Here is a 21,299-nt window from a genome sequence, read left to right on the forward strand (position 1 = left end):
TGTCCCTATTTTTTTTTCAACTTTCTTTGACACAGTTCTTTTTTAAATGTCATTCCCAGGGGTGCAGGCTATTTTTTTTAAGCCTGCACCCCTAAACCCCAATTCTGCACTTTTTTTCGACACCTATTCAATGGTGAAAAGTTATCCCCGTTTTTTATCAAAGACTTTTCAAAACTGCGATAAGTCTTTGAAATTGAATACGGTGTAAAAGTCAAACCTGCGATAATGACGTCAAAAGTGCGATATTAACGCAAAAACGATGTTATCGCTCCCATATTGAATACCCCTGTTAGTGCCATAACACACTCTTAGGGGTGACAGACATAGCCCAGTCCAAAATCAAATTATTCTGGTCAGCTGTGTGCTGCTTGTGAGCATGGCCTGCGTTCTATTGGCGCGAGATGTTCCAACAAAATTTTGACGCAAATTGAATCTTCCCCATGCCCTAGGGATAGCATGAAAACAAATACAAATTCCTAAACTAATGGTGTGCTTAAGGTCAACCACTCTATTGCCCTGTATTGATCCTGCAGCCCACAATTACAGGAGGATTTCCAAAGGTCTCCAGTACGCTACCTGTGAGTACCACCTCCGGTTACGGATTAAACGGGAACATGAACTGCAACCTAAAGCATTATTTAAAAACAACAAACTAATACTTTTATACCCAAGTGGTTACGGCTATAAGATCTGTAATATAAACGGGACATATGCAGCTCAGTGTATCATTTAAGGACAATAAGTGGTAAGAGACCTATTTACTATCATTACTCTACCACTCCGTATGCGGATTGACTCTGCTTATTAATCAAGAACCACAAGGTGCTAGCTTATTATAATAAAACAAATGATACAACATTGATACTTTTTATATTGTTTGTCTGGCTCTAGAAATATTTATTGCTGTATTATGCCTATTTGTCTTTTTAAAAAATCTTCTAAAGTGATAATGTATATGAATATACATTTTATTGCTAATAAATATTTTTTTATTCACCCACTGTCTTGTACTAGTGCTCACAAATTCTTTTTCTGTATATTTTTAGTATGAATACAATGCTGAGAGCCTAAAGAAACAACAGCAAAAAAAAAGTATCTGACATTTTTGTGTCAACCATTCCCATGTCGACCTTTTGTACCCGTCGCCCTAAATCCATGTTGACCTTGTGTGTCGACATTTTGTCCCTGTGGACCAATTGGTGTCAACCTATACAGTGTCGATCTTTTTAGTGTCAACCTTCTAGTCACATAGCAGTTTTTGCAGACAGAAAGCTGCCATAATGATTTCTCTCACAGTAAATTTTACTGTGATATTTATAGTATTTGTACAACAACAAAAAAAGGTCCACGATAATGACAGTGATCTAGGAGAAACGGATTTATTCCTCCAGTTGTGACACATAATGTTGCACAGATATTTTTTTACATTTAATACTCAGTGTTCCAGCAGGTGTACATTACCTTTCCTCCGCAAATATCCTATTTATATGAGAGGATAACATGGAAAAGAAACTGATTGGGATTATTACAGCTATTAGAGACCCAACAGTACATTCTATATAAATATAGTCTCAAACTGAACGCAAAAGGCCCAAAAAGACCGATTCTGGAATCCCGACAATGGAGTTAAGATAGGCATCGAAATACCGACGCCTATCTTAATCCTGATGCCGGAATCCAAGAGGAGGCGTGCCCGAACGAAGGTAAGCCGGGACGCCCTTAGTGTTAGTCGCGGGAAGGAGGGTTATGTTTAGGTAAATTAACGGGGTTAGGGTTTGGGGGAGGCTTAGGGTTAGGCACCCTTAGGGGGGAGGGTTAGGGTCAGGCACCACTGGGAGATGGGGGGTTAGGGTTAGGCACTACGGGGGGAGGGTTAGGCACTAAGGGGGGGGTTAGGGTTAGGCACTAGGGGGGGTTAAGCACTAAGGGGGGAGGGTTTGGTTTAGGTACGAAGAGAGGAAACTTAGGTTTAGGCACTAAATAGGGAGGCTTAGGGTGCGGTGTGGGGAGGGATAGGGTTAGGCTACAAGAAGGGAGGCTTAAGGGAGTAGGGTGCAGGGTAAGTATACTTACCCGACCCCTGTTAGGATGCCAACCATTGGGATGCCGCTGTCAGTATTGTGACAGGAGGCACCCCAACAGCCGGAATTACATACCCATTCCAATAGAAAGATGTTAGTACACACAGTGCAGTATAAAGTAAATGCATGTGACTGTGTGTGTGTGTGGTTGATGTAGTCAAGCTGATTTTAATGGAAGACAGGAGAATCCTTCTGTTTAGAATTAGATATTACTCTGTAGACTTGAGTTTTATGAACTGCAAGATGTATATAAAGTGAAACAGGAGTCTATGAATTCCCATAAAATCCCTGCTGATCGCACCAGGCTGCCTGTTTTTATAGTTTCTTGTAAAACCTTAGATCCCATCTAGCATTCAGCATGTTGTACACACCAACAGATATGCCCGATGTCTGGTTTCACCACTATATGGCTATGTCTGTCATACAGTGGATGTCTATTTTTAGTTGTGTCGTGAGATGTGATAACTGGCTCTGTGTTTTCTTACAGGATAGCTGAGGCTGGCTTCTCCCTTGGAGGCTCTGATGGAGGGGTAAGTGTTGCATATCATAGGCTGCAGAAGACTAATGCACTCTTTTCAACACATTTCTTGAGCCCCTCTAGCTATGAACCAAGTAATCCATTCTCTTATTTCATACATTTGAAAGTGAAAGTGTGTGTGCAGAATATTGTCTCAGAACCTATACATTACAATCCTAGCTTCCTTGATCTAGTCATAAATGTTTTTTTTTATAGTTTATATAATATTGATCTAATTGCAATAATTATCTGTAAAAATATATTTTACTATTTTAGGTGCATTTGTGTGTATTTTTTATTTGTCTGTGTGTTAATCAAATTAAAAGGAATGGAGATAGAAAAGCCAGTCAGGGCATTAAAAGGTTCAATGTTACCACACAATAATACCTGTATAATCTAGACACTTGGTTATTTGGGGGTTATTATTTGGCAAAGGGATTGCTGCTGCATTTTTTTTGCATGTCAGAGATGGAGATGAAAATAGTTACATAAAGTACATTGGATGTATCCATTTTGTGGCCTGAGCTAGCATTCATGAGAATATTCATTCACTAAGAGCCATGAATATTGATTGAGGCACTTGTTCTGGTATTCATCAAGCAATGATGTACAGTATAGGCTACATTTTTTATTAAGCTCACAAAATGGCAGCCTCAAAATAATAGGCTGCATTCTCGTGGCTATTTGTTCAGTCCTGCGCTGTCTGCAGACAAGAGGTGTACTTTAAATAGAAGACAAATAATGCAGAACATTTCCTAAATGTTTTTTTTGCCATAGTGTATACAATACTAGCAGCAGAGTCCTTCCACCAATGACAAGCATGTGCTCTCCTTATTAATACGGGATAAAAAATTACCTAGTGTGACCTTGAGGCAGACCATATTTCCTTCTCTTCCCTGCTCTACTCATTTCTCTCCCCCATTATCACTCTCTTCTGCCCTGGCCAAGCCGTTTCCCACACCGTTCAGGTTCCCATTTTCTGGGAAATATTCCAAAAGCGGGATTTTTAAGAATAAAAAGAAATTGCTCTGATGATCAAACATAAAACCGAGTATAGACCTCGAAAATTGTCTGAAAGAACAAGGCTATAGTGGCAGGACCATTACGAAAGCTTGTATCTTTGCTTCCGAAACCCAATGGGAATCCCTGGTTTTTCAAGATAAAATATCAAAGGATTCCAAATTAAATTTGTAGGGGGTTTTTGACACAATTGGAAGGAAATGAAATGAGCAATGCAAAAGCACCGCCCAATATTTTTGTCGGATCCAGATCAAAGCAAGACTAAATAACAAAGTATCCATGAGATGGGGAAGGTTGCCCAACATATGAGACCAACTTGTCACTACACTAGGTGCCCTCCATGCAAACTGGCAATCATGGAATTTCTGTATTTATATTCATAGAACAGATAAAGTAAAGGACCAATATGGCAATCAAATCACCATCAGACATTACATCAATTGTCGAAGCAACAACATCATCTCTTGTATTACATGTCAGTTTGACAATCAGTATATTGGCACAATGTCACGGATGCTTAAACAGAGAATTTTGGAACATATTGGAACAGTAAGAAATGCACAAACATATATGGGTAAAATGAAACAATTGACAACAGTGGCTCAGCATTTCCACCTTAAACACTTACTTTTACAGAAAATATTGGGCCTAGATATCAAATTAGGTGTTTGAGGAGGAAATGCTACAAAAGTCCTAAAAAAAAGAAAAGAAGAGTCCATGGATCTTTAAACTGGGAACCCTTACAACACATGGCCTTAATGAACATAACAACTTTGAGCCGAAAGCTTTGCCACTGACATCACTTGTGATGTTAGTGGGGCCGCCCCCAAACTGTAGGCGTTCTCATGGGAACTCCTCCGTCTGGGCTGCCACCCCCCTGGCCCGCCCACCAGAGGGGGCATGCTGTCACTCAACATCAAGAGCACGCCCCCTTTGGTGCGAGACCTGGAGCGACGGATTGCCCGTCGCTATCTGGGTCTCGCGCGTGCGCATGCGCTCTGGGCCACCATCGACCCGGTTGCGAGCGCTCAGCGCTTGCGACCGGGTCTGAATCAGGTCCAGTGTTCACAACAGAAATTCGTAGACAACTTTTTTTTTAACACATGTACTTAATGTAAGTATTACGTTTTCTCCTCGGATAACTGTATAATGAGTCACCCGGACTATGAGGGTCATTCAGACCCACTCGCGAGCGGCAGTACGCTCGCAAGTGGGTCGATGTTCCCCACTGCGCATGCGCACGACGGAGGGAGCTCCGTCGTGCGCATGCGCGAGACCCGACGAGCGAAGGACTTTCCTTCGCTCGGAGTGTCTCATCAAAGGGGGCGTGCTGTCGATGGTGACTGACAGCACGCCCCCTTTGGTGGGCGTGCCGGGGGCGTGCCTGCCAGACGGAGGCGTTACCAAGGGAACGCCTACCGTCTGAAGCCGGCCCCACTGACATCACTAGTGATGTCAGTGGGAGTGACTTTGGCTCTGATAGAGCCAAAATCACTCCTGGCCTTGCAGTTGAGAAACTCAACCGCAGGCTTTTACTCGCAGTTCCGATGGTCGCGATGGTCAAGACCATCGCGACCATCATTTTGCACGCTCGTATATGCTGTGGGTGGTGACCCACAGCTATACGAGCGTCCAGGAGGACCTCCATATTAATGGAGGTGGGCCCTGATTCAGAGCGAGCGCTCTGGTCAGAGCGTCCGGCTCTGAATCGGGGCCTATGTCGCTAAGCTAATTATTATGAATTACGCATTACTCACCATTTACAGTATATTAGCTTCTTGCAGCTAAGGTATATATTAATCATAGCTCCCTGGTTTCTACGTTTCAATTATATTGACTCCAATAAATGTCAATGTACTATGGACCCACTTTTCAATTTGTTTCTGTCAGGACCAACCTTATAGGTTTACAGGACTGTCAGTTAGCCACGTTATTCAGCCCCCTGCACACAGGCAGACAAATCATTTCATTGGTCTCAAGTGTTGCCAATCATCCATACATGACATGATTGGCTCAAACTATAATCAGACACAACAGTATTTCCCTGGTTGGGCAGCTATTGTGAATACAAATAACAAATACAGGAAAAGACAATAAAAGGTGCTAGTAGATAGTACATAACACAATGTTAATACATTCCTTGATTATGTGATGTCCTGGTTGTGAGATGTCAACTTATAACTCCTCCTTTGAATGATTCCTTGAAGTTCACTCAGTCGATATGTGAAAAAATAAAGTGTTGAAAAACGACAATGTGTTGTAATTTCTTTCAATAAAAGATGGCTTTGTTTTATCCAATACATATGATGGCATACCCCACTCACAATAAAATTAGGGTGTACCTATACATCAAGGTATCTTTTGACACAACCCAATTGAACCCAGCAGGTAGTGGGTAGTGTCAAAAGATACCATGATGTATAGGTACAGCCCAATCTTCATGAGTTATAAGTTGACATCTCACAAGCAGGACGTCACATTATCAAGGGATGTATTAACATTGTGTATACACTCATGTACTGTCTATTAGCGCCTTTTATTGTCTTTTCCTGTATTTGTTCTTTTCTATCTATATATTTTGGATTATGGTGATATCCATTCTGGAAAATTGACTACAACTTGTGCGCCCACGAGCAAATCCTCTATCAATTATATGCTTGTCAGCTATTGTGAATACACCTCTATGGCGAAACGCGAGTCAATGTGCGAGTTTCACTTAAATGATTTTAATCCCTTACCTGACACAGGATTCAGCACAAATCACTTCAACACTGCGACACAATTCGAAGGTAACACTCTTCCTTCCAGTGGTGTGCCTGTTCATTCTGGGAGCATTTGGCCCTTCCATTACCTAAAGTCACTAGAGACTAGGGATCATCTAACACCCAATAGGGACAGAATTGGCACCCACTTCTTACCCTGTCCATAAACACCACCTGTGCCGTTCTTTCATCAGCAGTTCAATTATTTTCCAGTGTAAACTTTTTATTGCAAGTTTTCAGCAGGAAGCTATTGTGTGTTTTACTATTCTACCACTTTACACATGAACACCATTTGGCAACAAAGTAACACTGTAGGAAACGCTATATTACCTGTATGTTTTTATGTATGAGCAGCACTATAAATAAATGTGCTAACACTTACCGCATACTGAGTTGCCTACTGTATTATACACAGGTTTTTCTTGTCTGAATATTCTAAATATATCATTGTTAATTATTGCAAGAAATATACACTACTTATGCAAACGAAATGAGCTATGCAAAATGTTTGAAATACACTGACTAGCCAACTTTTTATGACCACCAGGTGTTTTTATGCAAAGTAGCTATTTCACAGATAATGCTGATGTAGGATGCCTGAATCTGTATAAGAACGAAGACATGCAGAGACTAATGAAGTGTATCACTCATGAAAACAGCTGCACTGGTGAATTGTTCATGGGCAGCAGTTATTAAAGTGTACATAGTGTGGACCAGCAGACAAATACTGGCTCTGAGCGCAACAAGGCCTGTGGTCGTAAACTTCTACTGGAGCGTGACGGAATTGGTCAGACTGGTTTAGTCGCACAGACGCGCAACAGTGCAACATATTACGGATAATTTGAATCAGATGGCCTCTCAATGAACAGTACATAGCTACTTTGCATAAAATCACCTGGTGGTCATAATAATTTGGCTACTCAATGTATATGCAACTGGGAATTATCACAAGAAACATGTGTTGCTATAACTACAATTGTGGATACTTTTGCATCTAATAGAGCAGTTGACCTATACCTAAATGTCAAAACTGATTTGAAGTCTGTACTCTTCTACATTATGATACACTACCAAGAGTGACAGTGACTCAACGACTGATTGATATTCGTTCAATAAAAATACTAAATATATATTTGTTTTGAATACATGAGTACATGAATCATTGCAATTATTTTACTGTTGCTGATTACTCTAACAAAGATATATAGCATGCAATAATATTGTTTCATTATTGCGGAGTGTGCCATGCATTTAATAGTGCTATTGACTCATACCTGAATGACAAAATTATAAATTATAACTTTCCTTATGCAGCCTGATTCACACATGAAGCATGTTGTAATTCAGAAGCAGCATATATTAATAAATGACTTATGATATATATGTCACGGCCAGGGTATTTCAGCATGGCGCTACTTGGGTGTTACCTGTGAGGTCGTTGTGGCGCGGGCTGTCTGGTGGCGGAGCTGGTGTCTGTCGGGGGGCTTTGGCTGTGCGCGTTGTTGTGCGGGCCTGTTGTCACTCTGTGCTGGTAAGGCCTGGCGGCATCTCCGTTCCGTTTGGCATGGACGCCGCCATTTTGCCTTCTGGCCATGTGATGCGGCTGGCCAATCCTGGTGAGTCACATGTTCCCTCCGGCCAGTAACAGCACGGCATGGGGTATTTAGGAAAGTTCAGTGCCTTCCTTCTTTGCCAGTGCAACGTGTATCTCAGACTAGCTGAGAGGTGTTCTCTGTGCTTTCCTGTTCCTGTGACATTCGCTGTCTGCCAGTCTGCCTGTCAGCTCCTAGCTTCCGCTGGACTACCCTGCTTCCTCCACCACCCTTGCCCATACCTGAGTGCCTGAGCCTGCTGACATCCTGCTCATTTGCCTTAGTTCACTACCTGCATACCTGGCTATTATTTTCCTGTATCACTACCTGCATACCTGGTTGATTATTCCAGTCTCACTACCTGCACACCTGGACAGTTCTAATTGTTTCTACTTGGACATTAACCCATTACTCCTACCACAGAACTCTAGTGCACGTTTATATATACCTGGACTTTTATTTACTGCCATATTTTATGTCTACTCAAGCACATATTAAAAAACCTAGTTTTATATTCAAACCCGCTTCTGTGATCGCTCCTGCTGCCACCCCGGGTCCACAAACAACCCAGAACATAACAGTTTGCACTGGCCCCATGGAGCCGGCCACGGATCAGGAGTCAGGAGTGGATTTGTTCCGGTGCATTTCTGGTCGTTTCGAAAATCTGGAAAACATGCAGCATCAGATGGCTCAATTCCTGCAAGAGATGTCTAAGCGACAGGATAGTTTACAAACTTCCTTTTCTACTCCTGGAGTACCAGCAACTACATCCGCATCAGCGTCTGGGAATACAGGAGGCAGATCATCTCCCCGCTTATATCTTCCTTTACCAAGTAAATTTGACGGCAACCCTAAACTCTGCCGAGGATTCCTAAATCAGTGTGACATACATTTTACCCTGCAGCCTGACAACTTTCTAACTGCAAGAAATAAAGTGGCTTATATAGTCTCTCTGTTATCCGGCCAGGCCTTGGAATTGGCTTCCCCACTCTGGGACTGCTCAGATCCGCTGCTGGATAATTACGCAGGCTTTGTGTCATCCTTCAGGAGGATTTTCGATGAACCTGGGCGTACTGTATCAGCATCATCAAACATCATGACACTGAGACAAGGGGTCCGTCCTGTCAGTCAATATGCCGTGCAATATAAAATTTTAGTATCAGAGCTCAAATGGAATGAGGAAGCCCTCACCTCGGCCTTCTGGCATGGGTTGTCAGACAGACTAAAGGATGATCTAGTCACTCGAGAGCTTCCTACTAATCTGAATGACATGATTTTGTTGTGTATCAAAGTTGACCTACGCTTCAGGGAACGTCAGGCTGAAAAACACAGAACTGACCGGCAAAGGTCATTTGCCCCCTCTATTTCTACCCACCCATTCCTTCTCCTACTGAAGAGGAGCCTATGCAGGTGAATCATACACACCACTCCAAAGAAGAACGTCAGAGAAGAATGCAAAAGAACCTCTGTCTGTACTGCGGAGAGTCCGGTCACCTGCTGATCTCCTGCCCCCGTAAAACGGGAAATGCCAAATCCTAATTGACCCTGGAGACATCAAGTTAGGAGTTATGAGCCCATCTCCAAACGTTAAAGATTTCACGATTACCCTTGCTTTGGATCTTAAACCCAAACCTGTCTTTGCTACTGCTCTACTTGACTCGGGAGCAGCCGGAAATTTCATAACGTCTAGTTTCATAGATAAATTTCAGATTCCTTGTTTGTCTCTCAACCATGTCATCTCTCTGACCTCTATAGATGGACGCCCTCTAATTAACGGGATAGTCACCAAGGAGACTCAACCAGTATTGGTCCGAATTGGGGCACTTCATTCTGAGTCCTTAAAATTCCTGGTGATATCAGAGGCCTATCAAGAAATTGTTCTTGGTCTACCCTGGTTGCGTCAACATAATCCCAGGATAGATTGGAGTTCTATGCAGATTCTGTCATGGGGTATGGACTGTCAGAAATCCTGTCTTCCAAAAATTCGACCTGTAAGAAATACAGTTCCATTAGTTTCTTCTGCCATTCCCAAGGAATATCAGATGTTCGCCGACGTGTTCTCTGAGCAGCAAGCAAATATCCTACCTCATAGGGAATGGGACTGTCCAATTTGATTAGATACCTGATAAGATACCACCTCGTGGTCGTACCTATCTGCTGTCCTTACCTGAGACTCAAGCCATGACCGAGTACATACGGGACAACCTGGCAAAGGGGTTCATTCGCCCCTCTACTTCACCTGCCGGAGCTGGGTTTTTCTTCGTTGGCAAGAAGGACGGTGGTTTAAGACCATGTATCGATTATCGAGGCCTTAATGACATTACTGTAAAGAATTGATACCCTCTTCCCCAGATTACTGAGTTGTTTGATAGGGTCAAAGGCTCTGTCATTTTTTCTAAGTTAGATCTGAGAGGGGCTTACAATCTCATTCGTATTCGAGCTGGCGATGAATGGAAGACCGCTTTTAATACCAGAGATGGACATTTCGAATATTTAGTAATGCCTTTTGGATTGTGCAACGCCCCCGCTGTCTTTCAGAGTTTCGTTAATGAGATTTTCCACGGACCTGTTATATGTTTCAGTTGTTGTCTATCTGGACGATATACTGATTTTTTCATCCTTTGTAGCTAAATATCATGAACATGTTAAAGAAGTTTTGACCTGTTTGAGAGAGAACCACCTTTACTGCAAACTGGAGAAGTGTGTCTTTGGAGTGCCCAGTGTACCTTTTCTCAGCTATGTAATTTCTGGCTCCAGTTTGGAATTGGACCCGAAGAAGGTACAAGCAATTCTGGATTGGACCCGACCTCAGACACTGAAAGCCATCCAGAGATTGTTGGGCTTCGCCAATTATTATAGACGCTTCATTAAGGGATTTTCTACATTGCTGGCTCCCATTACAGCCTTGACCCGCAAAGGTGCTAATCCTGCCCAATGGTCACCTGAGGCAGAGTCTGCTTTTCATCTTCTAAAACAGGCCTTTATCTAGGCACCTGTTCTTCGACAACCAGATCTTGACAGGCCTTTTTTGTTGGAAGTAGACGCATGATCTGAAGCTGTGGGAGCAGTCTTGTCTCAACGTTATGAGGACAGTCGAGTCCATCCTTGTGGGTTCTTTTCTAAAAAATTCTCACCTGCTGAAAGGAACTACGCCATAGGTGAGCAAGAACTACTAGCTGTAAAGTTGGCGTTGAAGGAATGGAGATATTTGCTAGAAGGCACTAAGTTTCCATTTACTGTATTTACGGACCATAGCAATCTCCTATTTCTCAAAAACCTTCAATGTGTGAGTCCTCGTTTGGCCCGCTGGGCAATATTCTTTGCCAGGTTTCAGTTCACCCTGACCTTCCGGTCTGGAGCACTTAATCAGAAGGCTGATGCCCTATCTGGATCTCTCCTCTGTGATGATCAATCTGAAAATCAAAGCAATACCCCTGTCTTGGAATCAAGAGTTTTCGCCGCATTACATGTTCAGCCTCCTACAGGAAAATCGTTTGTGTCCCCGGAATTAGGAAGCGGCTTCTCACTTGGGCACATTCCTCTCGCTTCGCAGGGCACTCAAGCACTCGGAAGACCTTGGCGTTCCTGAAAAGACACTATTGGTGGCCTTCTATGAAGGCAGATATAATGGAGTTCATCTCTTCCTGCTCCTCCTGTGCCCAGCATAAATCATCACGACAAGCTCCAGCTGGGGAATTGCTTCCACTACCTACTCCATCACGTCCATGGACGCATCTCTCCATGGATTTCGTCACAGACCTGCCAGTCTCTCAAGGTTTCAATACTATCTGGGTTGTAATAGATCGATTCTCTAAGATGGTCCACTATATACCTTTGAAGAAGATACCTTCTGCTCCTGACCTGGCACAGTTGTTTGTTCAACACATATTTCGTCTTCATGGCCTTCCTGCTGAAATTGTCTCTGACCGTGGTGTGCAGTTTACTGCAAAATTCTGGAGGGCTTTGTGTTCTGTTCTTCAAGTGAAGTTAAACTTTTCCACGGCCTACCATCCGCAAAGCAACGGCTGCACTGAGAGAGTTAATCAAGATCTAGAGACTTTCTTAAGAATCTTTATGACATCTTCCCAGGACAATTAGGCTGCCTTGCTGCCGTGGGCAGAGCTTGCACATAATGCTTCCTACCACTCGTCAACTAACCAAACGCCATTTCAGGTTGTTTATGGCCTTCATCCTCGTGTTCCCAAATTCCGAAGCCTGCCTGTTTTTGATGTTCCGGCCGTGGAGGACATGGTGCGGAATTTTGCTGCCATCTGGACTCAAGTACGGTCTGATTTGCTGAAGGCATCCTCTCGCTTTAAGACCCAGGCAAGTTGGAAACCAGGTTTGGTTGTCCACCCGGAATCTTCGTCTAAGAGTTCCTTCAATGAAATTTGCACCCCGCTTCATTGGTCCCTTCACCATAACAGAAGTCATTAATCCAGTGACCTATCGTTTACAGTTACCCCCATACCTAAAAATTCCTAATTCCTTCCATGTTTCCTTATTAAAGCCCCTGGTTCTGAATAGGTTCCATAATGCTCTACCTGCTTCTCCTCGAGTCCAGACGGAGAGAGGAGTTGAGTTTGAGGTCGCCCAGGTCTTGGACTCTCGTCTACGCAGAGGTCATTTACAGTATTTGCTGGACTGGAAAGGTTACGGTCCAGAGGAACGTTCCTGGACCGATGCTTGTGATGTCCACGTTCCCACGCTCATCAGGAGATTTAATTCTGCCCATCCGGAGAAGCCTGGTGAGTGTCCTGAGGCCACCCCAAAAGGGGGGGTACTGTCACGGCCAGGGTATTTCAGCATGGCGCTAGGCGGGTGTTACCTGTGAGGTCGTTGTGGCGCGTGCTGTCTGGTGGCGGAGCTGGTGTCTGGCGGGGGGCTTTGGCTGCGCGCGTTGTTGTGCGGGCCTGTTGTCACTCTGCGCTGGTAAGGCCTGGCGGCGTCTCCGTTCCGTTTGGCATGGGCGCTGCCATTTTGCCTTCTGGCCATGTGATGCGGCTGGCCAATCCTGGTGAGTCACATGTTCCCTCCGGCCAGTAACAGCACGGCATGGGGTATTTAGGAAGGTTCAGTGCCTTCCTTCTTTGTCAGTGCATCGTGTATCTCAGCCTAGCTGAGAGGGAGTTCTCTGTGCTTATCCTGTTCCTGTGAAATTCGCTGTCTGCCAGTCTGCCTGTCAGCTCCTAGCTTGTGATTTCTTTGAGGTCCTTCGACATGAATATAACAAAGTAACTGAAGTATTGCTGTGGAATATTGTTGGGTCCTATGGCATTTTTGGACCCAGAATGATTATTTATCAAGGCTTTGCTGAACTGGTATATGGGACTTATTAAAGCAGAGACTCGCTGGACTGGTGCAGGCTTTTTCCTAATTTGGGAACTCTTCTTAACATCTCCTTATATTGTCCTAAAGTATATTGTCTACAACTGCATTTACACATTTCTTTATTCCCACTCACTGCTTGACCCACCTCAGTCTGGCTTTTGTCCTCTCCACTCTACAGAAAATTCTCTCACTAACGTCAGTAATTACCTACTTTGCAGCCAAATCTAAGAGCCATTACTCTGCTCATTCTCCTTGACCTCACCACCACTTTTTGTACTTTCTCCGTAGGTGAGCTCATCAGCTCTCATGGGGCAGTATTCAATTAGTTTCGCCCCCATGCGGCTGTCTGGCTCGGCGCCCAGCTTACCTTCGATCGGTAAGCCGGGTGTCGGGCTCCCGGTGTAGGTCTAATGACAGGTGTCGGGATTTCGATGCCTGTCATTAGACCCCTGCCGGGATTGAGCTGTCGGGAAGCCAGCGGTCGGGATTACGTCCGTCGGCTTCCCGACTGCTACCCCTCAATGGCTGTTCCATAGTAAGTCAGCAGCAATCTATTGAGGGCAAATGAAGAACCTGATAAGTGAAGGAAAACAGTGTAGGTGATTGATACATACAGCATACAAAGGAATAAGTAGAGAAGTGTCTGCACCCACATGCTTGGTGTCTTCACAGGCATAGTAGCTTCACTGCAGAGAAATTTTATATAGAAGCAAAACATCCACATCATTGGGCAGCCTGCACATGATTTATCAAGCCTACATCATGGCATTATAAAGTGTATCATGCACGTGTGCTACATTGTGTGCTGGATAACCAGTGATGTGGAATTTTTGCTTCTATATATAAAATAGTATAATATAAATGCAAAAGATAAGATGTTAAAAATGCAATAATTTAGCGGGACATTATGATAATGACATTCATTATTTATAATATAACCATTTTAGTTATGCTTTTTTATGACACTTTTAATGTTATTTTTTTGGCTTCTATTTCTAAAAATTGTTCTATTTAGCATATTGCTGGGCAGCCCAGCAGTGCCAGTCCTCCTAAACACTTTATTTCTGTAAATGTCTCTGTGATATAATTATGAGTAAAAAACAAATATACAGATTAAATAGCTGACTCCGATATTATAAACTGCACAACGGATGTAAACATACAGACCAATAAATATATTCTCATCAGCCCTATGCAATTATGCATTCAGGTGCAGACTCTGTTTATGTGGAACTTTATAAAGTCCCACCAGTATTTAGTTTAATTAAGCAAGACGTGCACATTTTTATCAAGCAATTATTCAAACATTTTTGAACAAAGCTCTGAGACCTCTGTTTTATTTAACTAGAAAAGGCTTTCCACTACTTATTTTAAAAATGTGATTTGATCTTTCATAATATACATATAAGGTATACATTTTGCATTAATTTATCTGTTTGTTTGTACTCCATGAACAGGCAACTTGCATATTGTTGCTACAAATTACCAATCCTTGAAAATTATGGTTTTCCTGACATTGTCAGAACTTCAAGGATCAAAACCTACATAGCGTGAGACTGAGGAGAAGTTACGTATGAGATCAGTATGGGGAATGAATGTTGGTCTAAGCCAGGGGTCAGAGAACTTTTTTACCTTTTACCCCAAACTATATTTTGATACGTTGACGTTACCCCTTTGATTTGAAAGGAAGGAAATCATATAGTAGTGCCCCCATAGTTATTCCCCTGTAGTAGTGCCCCTGTAGTAGTGCCCCCATATAGTGTCCCTGTAGTAGTGCCCCAATATAATGCCCCTGTAGTAGTGCCCCCAAATAATGCCGCTTGTACAAAAAAAAAATACTTACCTTAATCCCCGCTCTTGCATCCGCCACCGTCCTGTCCGCCCGGCTGCTCCTCAGAACTATGGGAGAGACGTCATGACTTCTCTCCCATAGTGCGCATGGAGAGAGGTGGAAGCTGGAGTTGAGAAGAGAACTCCAGCTTCCGGCTAACGCGGCGCTGCAGGGAAGGAGCCGGGCGCCTGCTGGTAATAACATCTCAGCGGGCGTCCGGCTTAGAGCCTCCCTGCGGCACAGCCGGGCATGCATATGAATCATTCTATATTATAGAATGATTCATATGCATGCCTGGCTGTCCGTCCATTACCCCCAGGAATTTCATTTTTACCCCATGTGGGGTAATTTACCCCTGTTCCCTGACCACTGGTCTAAGCAGTGTAGGAAGAAACATATGATAATGTCTGCATATAGAATCACCATACAGCAGCAATAGTATAAAGGATTCCTGACTATAACAAGTTTTCAAATACAAGTTCCTGTGTAACTTTCTGTTATTTCTTACATTGCTTAAACCCCATTGTTATTTTTGGGTGGAGCCATCCTCTATTTATTTATTTATTTATTAACAGTTTCTTATATAGCGCAGCAAATTCCGTTGCGCTTTACAATTTGAATCAACATTAACATTTTACTGGGTTGTAAAAGACATACATACATGACATACGTAAGACACATACACAAGGGTAAAAGGGCCCTGCTCATAAGCTTACATTACAATCTGTAGGGAAATAGGTGTTGATACACAAGGATAGGTGCTATATATTGCAAATTGGTCCAGCCCGATTGCAGATGTTCTTGGTGGGCTGTATGATCCAATCACACTGGAAAGTTGGCCTAGGGTTAGAAGGAAGTAAAATTGAAGAAGGAGAAGATGTGATGGGTGTTTACTATGAGAAGAGAGTTAGATAGGGATGCTATAAAAAGGTTAGGTGGGCGGTTCTGGAATCTGATAAGCTTGTCTGAAGAAGTGAGTTTTTAGAGAATGCTTGAATGTTTGGAAACTAGTGGAAAGTCTTATTGTGCGTGGTAAGGCATTCCACAGGGTTGGTGCAGCCCGAAAAAAGTCCTGTAACCGTGCATGGGAACAAGTAATGCGCGGGGATGAGAGACGCAGATCTTGTGCAGAGCGGAGATGTCGGGTTGGAAGATATTTTGAGATAAGTGAAGAGATGTATGTTGGTGTGGTTTGGTTAATAGCTTTATGCGTGAGTGTAAGTATTTTAAATTGAATACGGTAGAAGACCGGCAGCCAATGGAGGGACTGACAGAGTGGATCAGCAGACACTGAACATTTGGTGAGAAAGATCAACCTCGCAGGTGCATTCAAAATGGATTGTAGTGGGGAGAGCCTGTTTTTGGGAAGACCAATAAGCAGACTATTGCAATAATCAATGCGGGAAATAATGAGTGCATGTATTAGAGTTTTTGCAGTGTCTTGCGTGAGATATGGTCGAATTTTGGATATGTTTTTTAGATGTATGTAACAGGATTTGGAGACAGATTGAATGTGGGGAACAAAAGACAGTTCAGAGTCAAGGATGACACCTAGGCAGCGAGCTTGTGGGGTGGGGTTGATTGTCGAGTTGTCAACAGTGATAGAGATATCAGGTTGGTAACTACAATTGGCTGGTGGAAATATAATTAATTCTGTTTTGGATATATTAAGTTTGAGGTGGCGAGATGACATCCAAGATGAAATGGCAGAGAGACAGTCAGTGACACGGACCAGCATGGATGGTGACAAATCTGGGGAGGATAAGTAAATTTGAGTATCGTCCGCATACAGATGATACTGAAAACCAAAAGAGCTAATTAGTTTGCCAAGAGAGGTGTTATAGATTGAGAAAAGCAGAGGACCTAATACTGAGCCTTGTGGTACTCCCACTGATAGAGGTAGCGAAGTGGAGGTAGAATAGAGAAGCGAACAGTGTAGGAGCGATTAGATAGGTAGGATGAGAACCAAGAAAGGGCTGTGTCTTGAAGACCTAGGGATTGTAGTGTTTGTATGAGGAGAGAGTGGTCAACAGTGTCAAAGGCAGCAGTGAGATCTAGAAGAATTAGAAGTGAATAATGGCCTTTAGCCTTGGCAGTGACCAGATCATTTACTACCTTAGTCAGTGCTGTCTCAGTGGAGTGTTGGGAGCGAAAGCCAGACTGAAGTGGGTCTAATAAGTTGTGGGTGTTAAGAAAGTGTGTGAGGCGAGTGTAGGCAAGTCTCTCCAGTAGCTTGGAGGGGCAAGGTAGCTGGGAGATAGGACGGTAATTTGAGAGAGTGTTAGGGTCAGAATTTTGTTTTTTTCAAAATAGGAGTGATCACTGCATGCTTGAATAGTGATGGAAATATACCAGTAGAGAAAGAGAGATTACAGATTTTAGTTAAGTGTGGGATGAGCACAGGAGACAGAGCTTTACTGATTTGTGAGGGCATAGGATCAAGAGGAGAGGTAGTAGAGTAGGAGGATGAGAAGAATGTAGATACTTCATCTTCATTAGTGGGGTCAAATGATGAGAACATGTCACTGGGTTCAGGTAGTGAATTGAACAAGTGCCTGGCTGAGGAAGTGCATACCATTTCATTTTGGATATTATCTATCTTGTTCTTGAAATAGGTAGCAAGATCTTGTGCACTGATAGTAGCAGGCGGGTTGGGTGACAGAGGGGTAAGTAGTGATTTAAATGTATTAAAAAGTTACCTGGGGTTAGAGGCTTGGGCAGAGATGACAGATTGGAAATATGTCTGTTTGGCATTATCCAGTGCATTACGATAAGAGTGGTAGATAGTCTTATATGTGAGGAAGTCACTTGGAGTATGAGACTTTCGCCACTGACGTTCTACTTTATGTGAGAGTTTTTGTAGGCGTCTTGTGAATTTGGAATGCCACGGTTGACATCTAAGTCTACGCGGAATGTGATGGGTTGCTGGAGCTACTTCATCAAGGGCTAGTTCTAGGGTCTGGTTCATGTGTGATACAGCAGTCTCAGGAGAAGTGAAATTAGAAATAGGTAAGAGTGATTGCTGCAGAGAGGTGGATAGTTGTTCAAAATTAATAGCATTAATATCTCTGCGGGTTTTAGGAGGTTTGGTTGATTTGCTTGGCATTGAGGTTGACGTAATGGAGGAGAGTGTGCAGGCGATAAGGTTATGATCTGAGAGCGGGAAAGGAGAATTGGTGAAATCAGAAACTGAGCATAGTCTGGTAAATACAAGATCAAGGCAGTGGCCATCTTGATGAGTAGAGGAGTCAGTACATTGGGAGAGGCCAAGGGAGGATGTTAAGGAGAGAAGTTTGTAGGCATGAGGGGATTATGGACTGTCAATGGGGATATGGAAATCACCCATGATGATGGTGGAGATGTCAGAGGATAGGAAGTGAGGGAGCCAGGCAGAAAAATGTTCCAGAAATTGATTGGGTGGTCCAGGTGGGCGATAGATAGCAGCAATGCGCAGTGAGAAAGGAGTGAAAGTCCTAATAGAATGTACTTCAAATGATGTAAATGTAAGGGACGGTACCTGTGGAATAACTGTGTATGTAAAAGATTGGGACAGTAGTATTCCTACTCCACCTCCTTTACTATTTCCTTTACTACCATCCTTTAAACCTTCATACTGTACGTTGCTTTAGTGATAACATATTTTATTACCCTATCTGATTTTTCATTTTTCCACTCTCTTTTTTTCTTCTTCTTTGTATGATTGTTCTGAGTTATAGTTCAACAAAGAATATAGTCCAGGGAAGATGTTTAACATTGACTTTAAACTTATACACCTATTGTTATTGTAAGGGGATGATTTAGACTTTAGAGTTTGCATAAGTGCAAATATATAGGTCGACACACTTCCTTTCCCCATCGTTATAGCCTTAAATCTAGTATGTTAGGTGCATGCAGGACAAATATACAGCAATAATCTTCCTCAGCTGGTGAAGAAAGTATTTCAAAGCTACATATAGCCCAAGGGTGGGGAACCTTTTTTCTGCCGAGGGCCATTTTGATATATATAACATTATTCGTGGGCCAGTGCAGGCAATGCCCCCTCCACGTGACCACACGGGGTGGGGCCACATTTGCCGGTGATTACAGCAATTCCCTGAGCATCCTGAGGGAGCTCCGGGGAGCTGTAAGAGCAGCGCTGTGACCGTCTGAAGGGCGCTTCAGGCGTCACTGCTAAATACATTCTGGCTGCAGTGTGCCATTCTAGGCACCCTGCTCGCCAGATGAGGCTAGCAGAAAAAAGCTCAGAGGGCCAGACCAAATGATTCTGAGGGCCTTATACAGCCCCCGGGCCTGAGGTTCCCCATCCCTGATGTAGCCTGTCAGGATCCTGACTATTTCTTTCATTTGTTTTGTCTTGTGACTTACCCCTGCCATCTGACCTGTGGATCTGGATGTTCTAGTTGCCTGGGAGATCTGCTCAGACATGCAGGCTGCAACACTTCCAGTGTGTGCATTTAGACTGTGCTATTACTTCCAAGTTGATTATCCACCTGAGCCTCCTCCTGTCTGTGAACTCTGCAAAGTCCTTATTGGAATAGCAGGTGTAGTCCAAATAGTAGTGCTGGCTTTGAGCTACAGAGATTATAGATACAATTGCTCTCTGTGCATGCTGTTCCCTCTACAAATCTACAACATGCTGCACACCAGAATTCCCTCGTAAACTGTGTATAGGTGCAGCCTTGTTGGATCCAGTCCCCTGACTTTCCTCCACCACTCAGAGCACTGCCACCAGACCACCTGACTGCATCAGCCAGTCCCTGCCTGCCCCAGGGTATAAGTATCCTGCATTGAAAGCATTTAGGCCCTGATTCAGAGCCGGACGCTCTGACCAGAGCGCTCGCTCTGAATCAGGGCCCACCTCCATTAATATGGAGCGTCCTCCTGGACGTTCGTATAGCTGTGGGTCACCACCCACAGCATATACGAGCGTGCAGGATGATGGTCGCGATGGTCTTGACCATCGCGACCATCGAAACTGCGAGCAAAAGCCTGCGGTTGGGTTTTTCAACCGCAAGGCCAGGAGTGATTTTGGCTCTATCAGAGCCAAAATCACTCCCACTGACATCACTAGTGATGTCAGTGGGGCCGGCTTCAGACGGTAGGCGTTCCCTTGGGAACGCCTCCGTCTGGCAGGCACACTCCCGGCACGCCCACCAAAGGGGGCGTGCTGTCAGTCACCATCGACAGCACGTCCCCTTTGATGAGACACTCCGAGCGAAGGAAAGTCCTTCGCTCGTCGGATCTCGCGCATGCGCACGACGGAGCTCCCTCCGTCGTGCGCATGCGCAGTGGGGACCATCGACCCACTTGCGAGCGGACAGCCGCTCGTGAGTAGGTCTGAATGAGGGCCTTAGTGCCTGAACAATAGTTACTTTCTGTGGTGTAACAGGTTATGCTGTTGCACTCTTCCAGTGTGCTAGTTACTATTCTAGGTCCCTGCGGTCCCAGTCCGGCTCTGCAAGTATTCCTGGCCATCCCAGTCCGGCTCTGCAAGTATTCCTGCTGGTCCCAGTCCAGCTCTGCAAGTATTCCTGCCGGTCCCAGTCCGGTACTGCAAGTTACTCCTGCCGTTTCCAGTCCGACTCTGCACGTTACTCCTGCCGTTTCCAGTCCGGCTCTGCAAGTACTCCTGCCGGTCCACCTCTGTTCAGCATGACAATTTTCACTACTCATTGCTTATAGCAGCTACAATATCTAAGCTGCTCCTTCCGGTTCCTGATCGACTCTACAAGTCACTCGGACCAGCTGGGTTCCACATGGCTGAATCTCGGCTAACCATTGCTGTCCTTCATCACTAAAGGCAGTTCTCACTGCTACCCAAATCCCTGAGAAAGAGCTATATATTGCTTCTATGGTTTCTGCCGCAATCATCTGCTGCTGATCCTGCCTCGACGCCTGAAACGGGTAACGCTGGGACACCAGCTGTGACATAGCCCAGTTAGCCAGAAGCCTTTGTCGTACACAGTCATTATGTTAAAGCTGGAGTGTTAATGGAAATAATATGATGCATAACAGGTTTTCCTCTAAATAGGGTAAAGTGTTAAGCAATTTTCTCTCTCTGTTTCCAGGCATCCATTCTAGACCTGCACTCTGGAGCACTGTCAATGGGAAGGAATTTTGTAAATATGTATCGGTGAGAAAATTTTTTCCAACTTTCTTATTTTC

General features: G+C 43.9%; 1 protein-coding gene across 1 annotated transcript in view; it reads left to right on the plus strand.

Moving 5' to 3' along the window:
- The window catches only part of OGFOD3 (2-oxoglutarate and iron dependent oxygenase domain containing 3), a 211,575-nt gene that overhangs the window by 37,734 nt on the left and 152,542 nt on the right, over positions 1 to 21,299 (plus strand). Inside the window, exons 4-5 of the mRNA XM_088468928.1 lie at positions 2,569 to 2,611; positions 21,203 to 21,267. Of these exons, the coding sequence (XP_088325054.1) occupies positions 2,569 to 2,611; positions 21,203 to 21,267 (108 nt within the window). The remainder of the gene's footprint in view (positions 1 to 2,568; positions 2,612 to 21,202; positions 21,268 to 21,299) is intronic.

Source organism: Taudactylus pleione, unplaced genomic scaffold (assembly GCF_031769625.1).
Source record: "Taudactylus pleione unplaced genomic scaffold, aTauple2 ptg000012l, whole genome shotgun sequence".
Taxonomy (NCBI): Eukaryota; Metazoa; Chordata; class Amphibia; order Anura; family Myobatrachidae; genus Taudactylus; species Taudactylus pleione.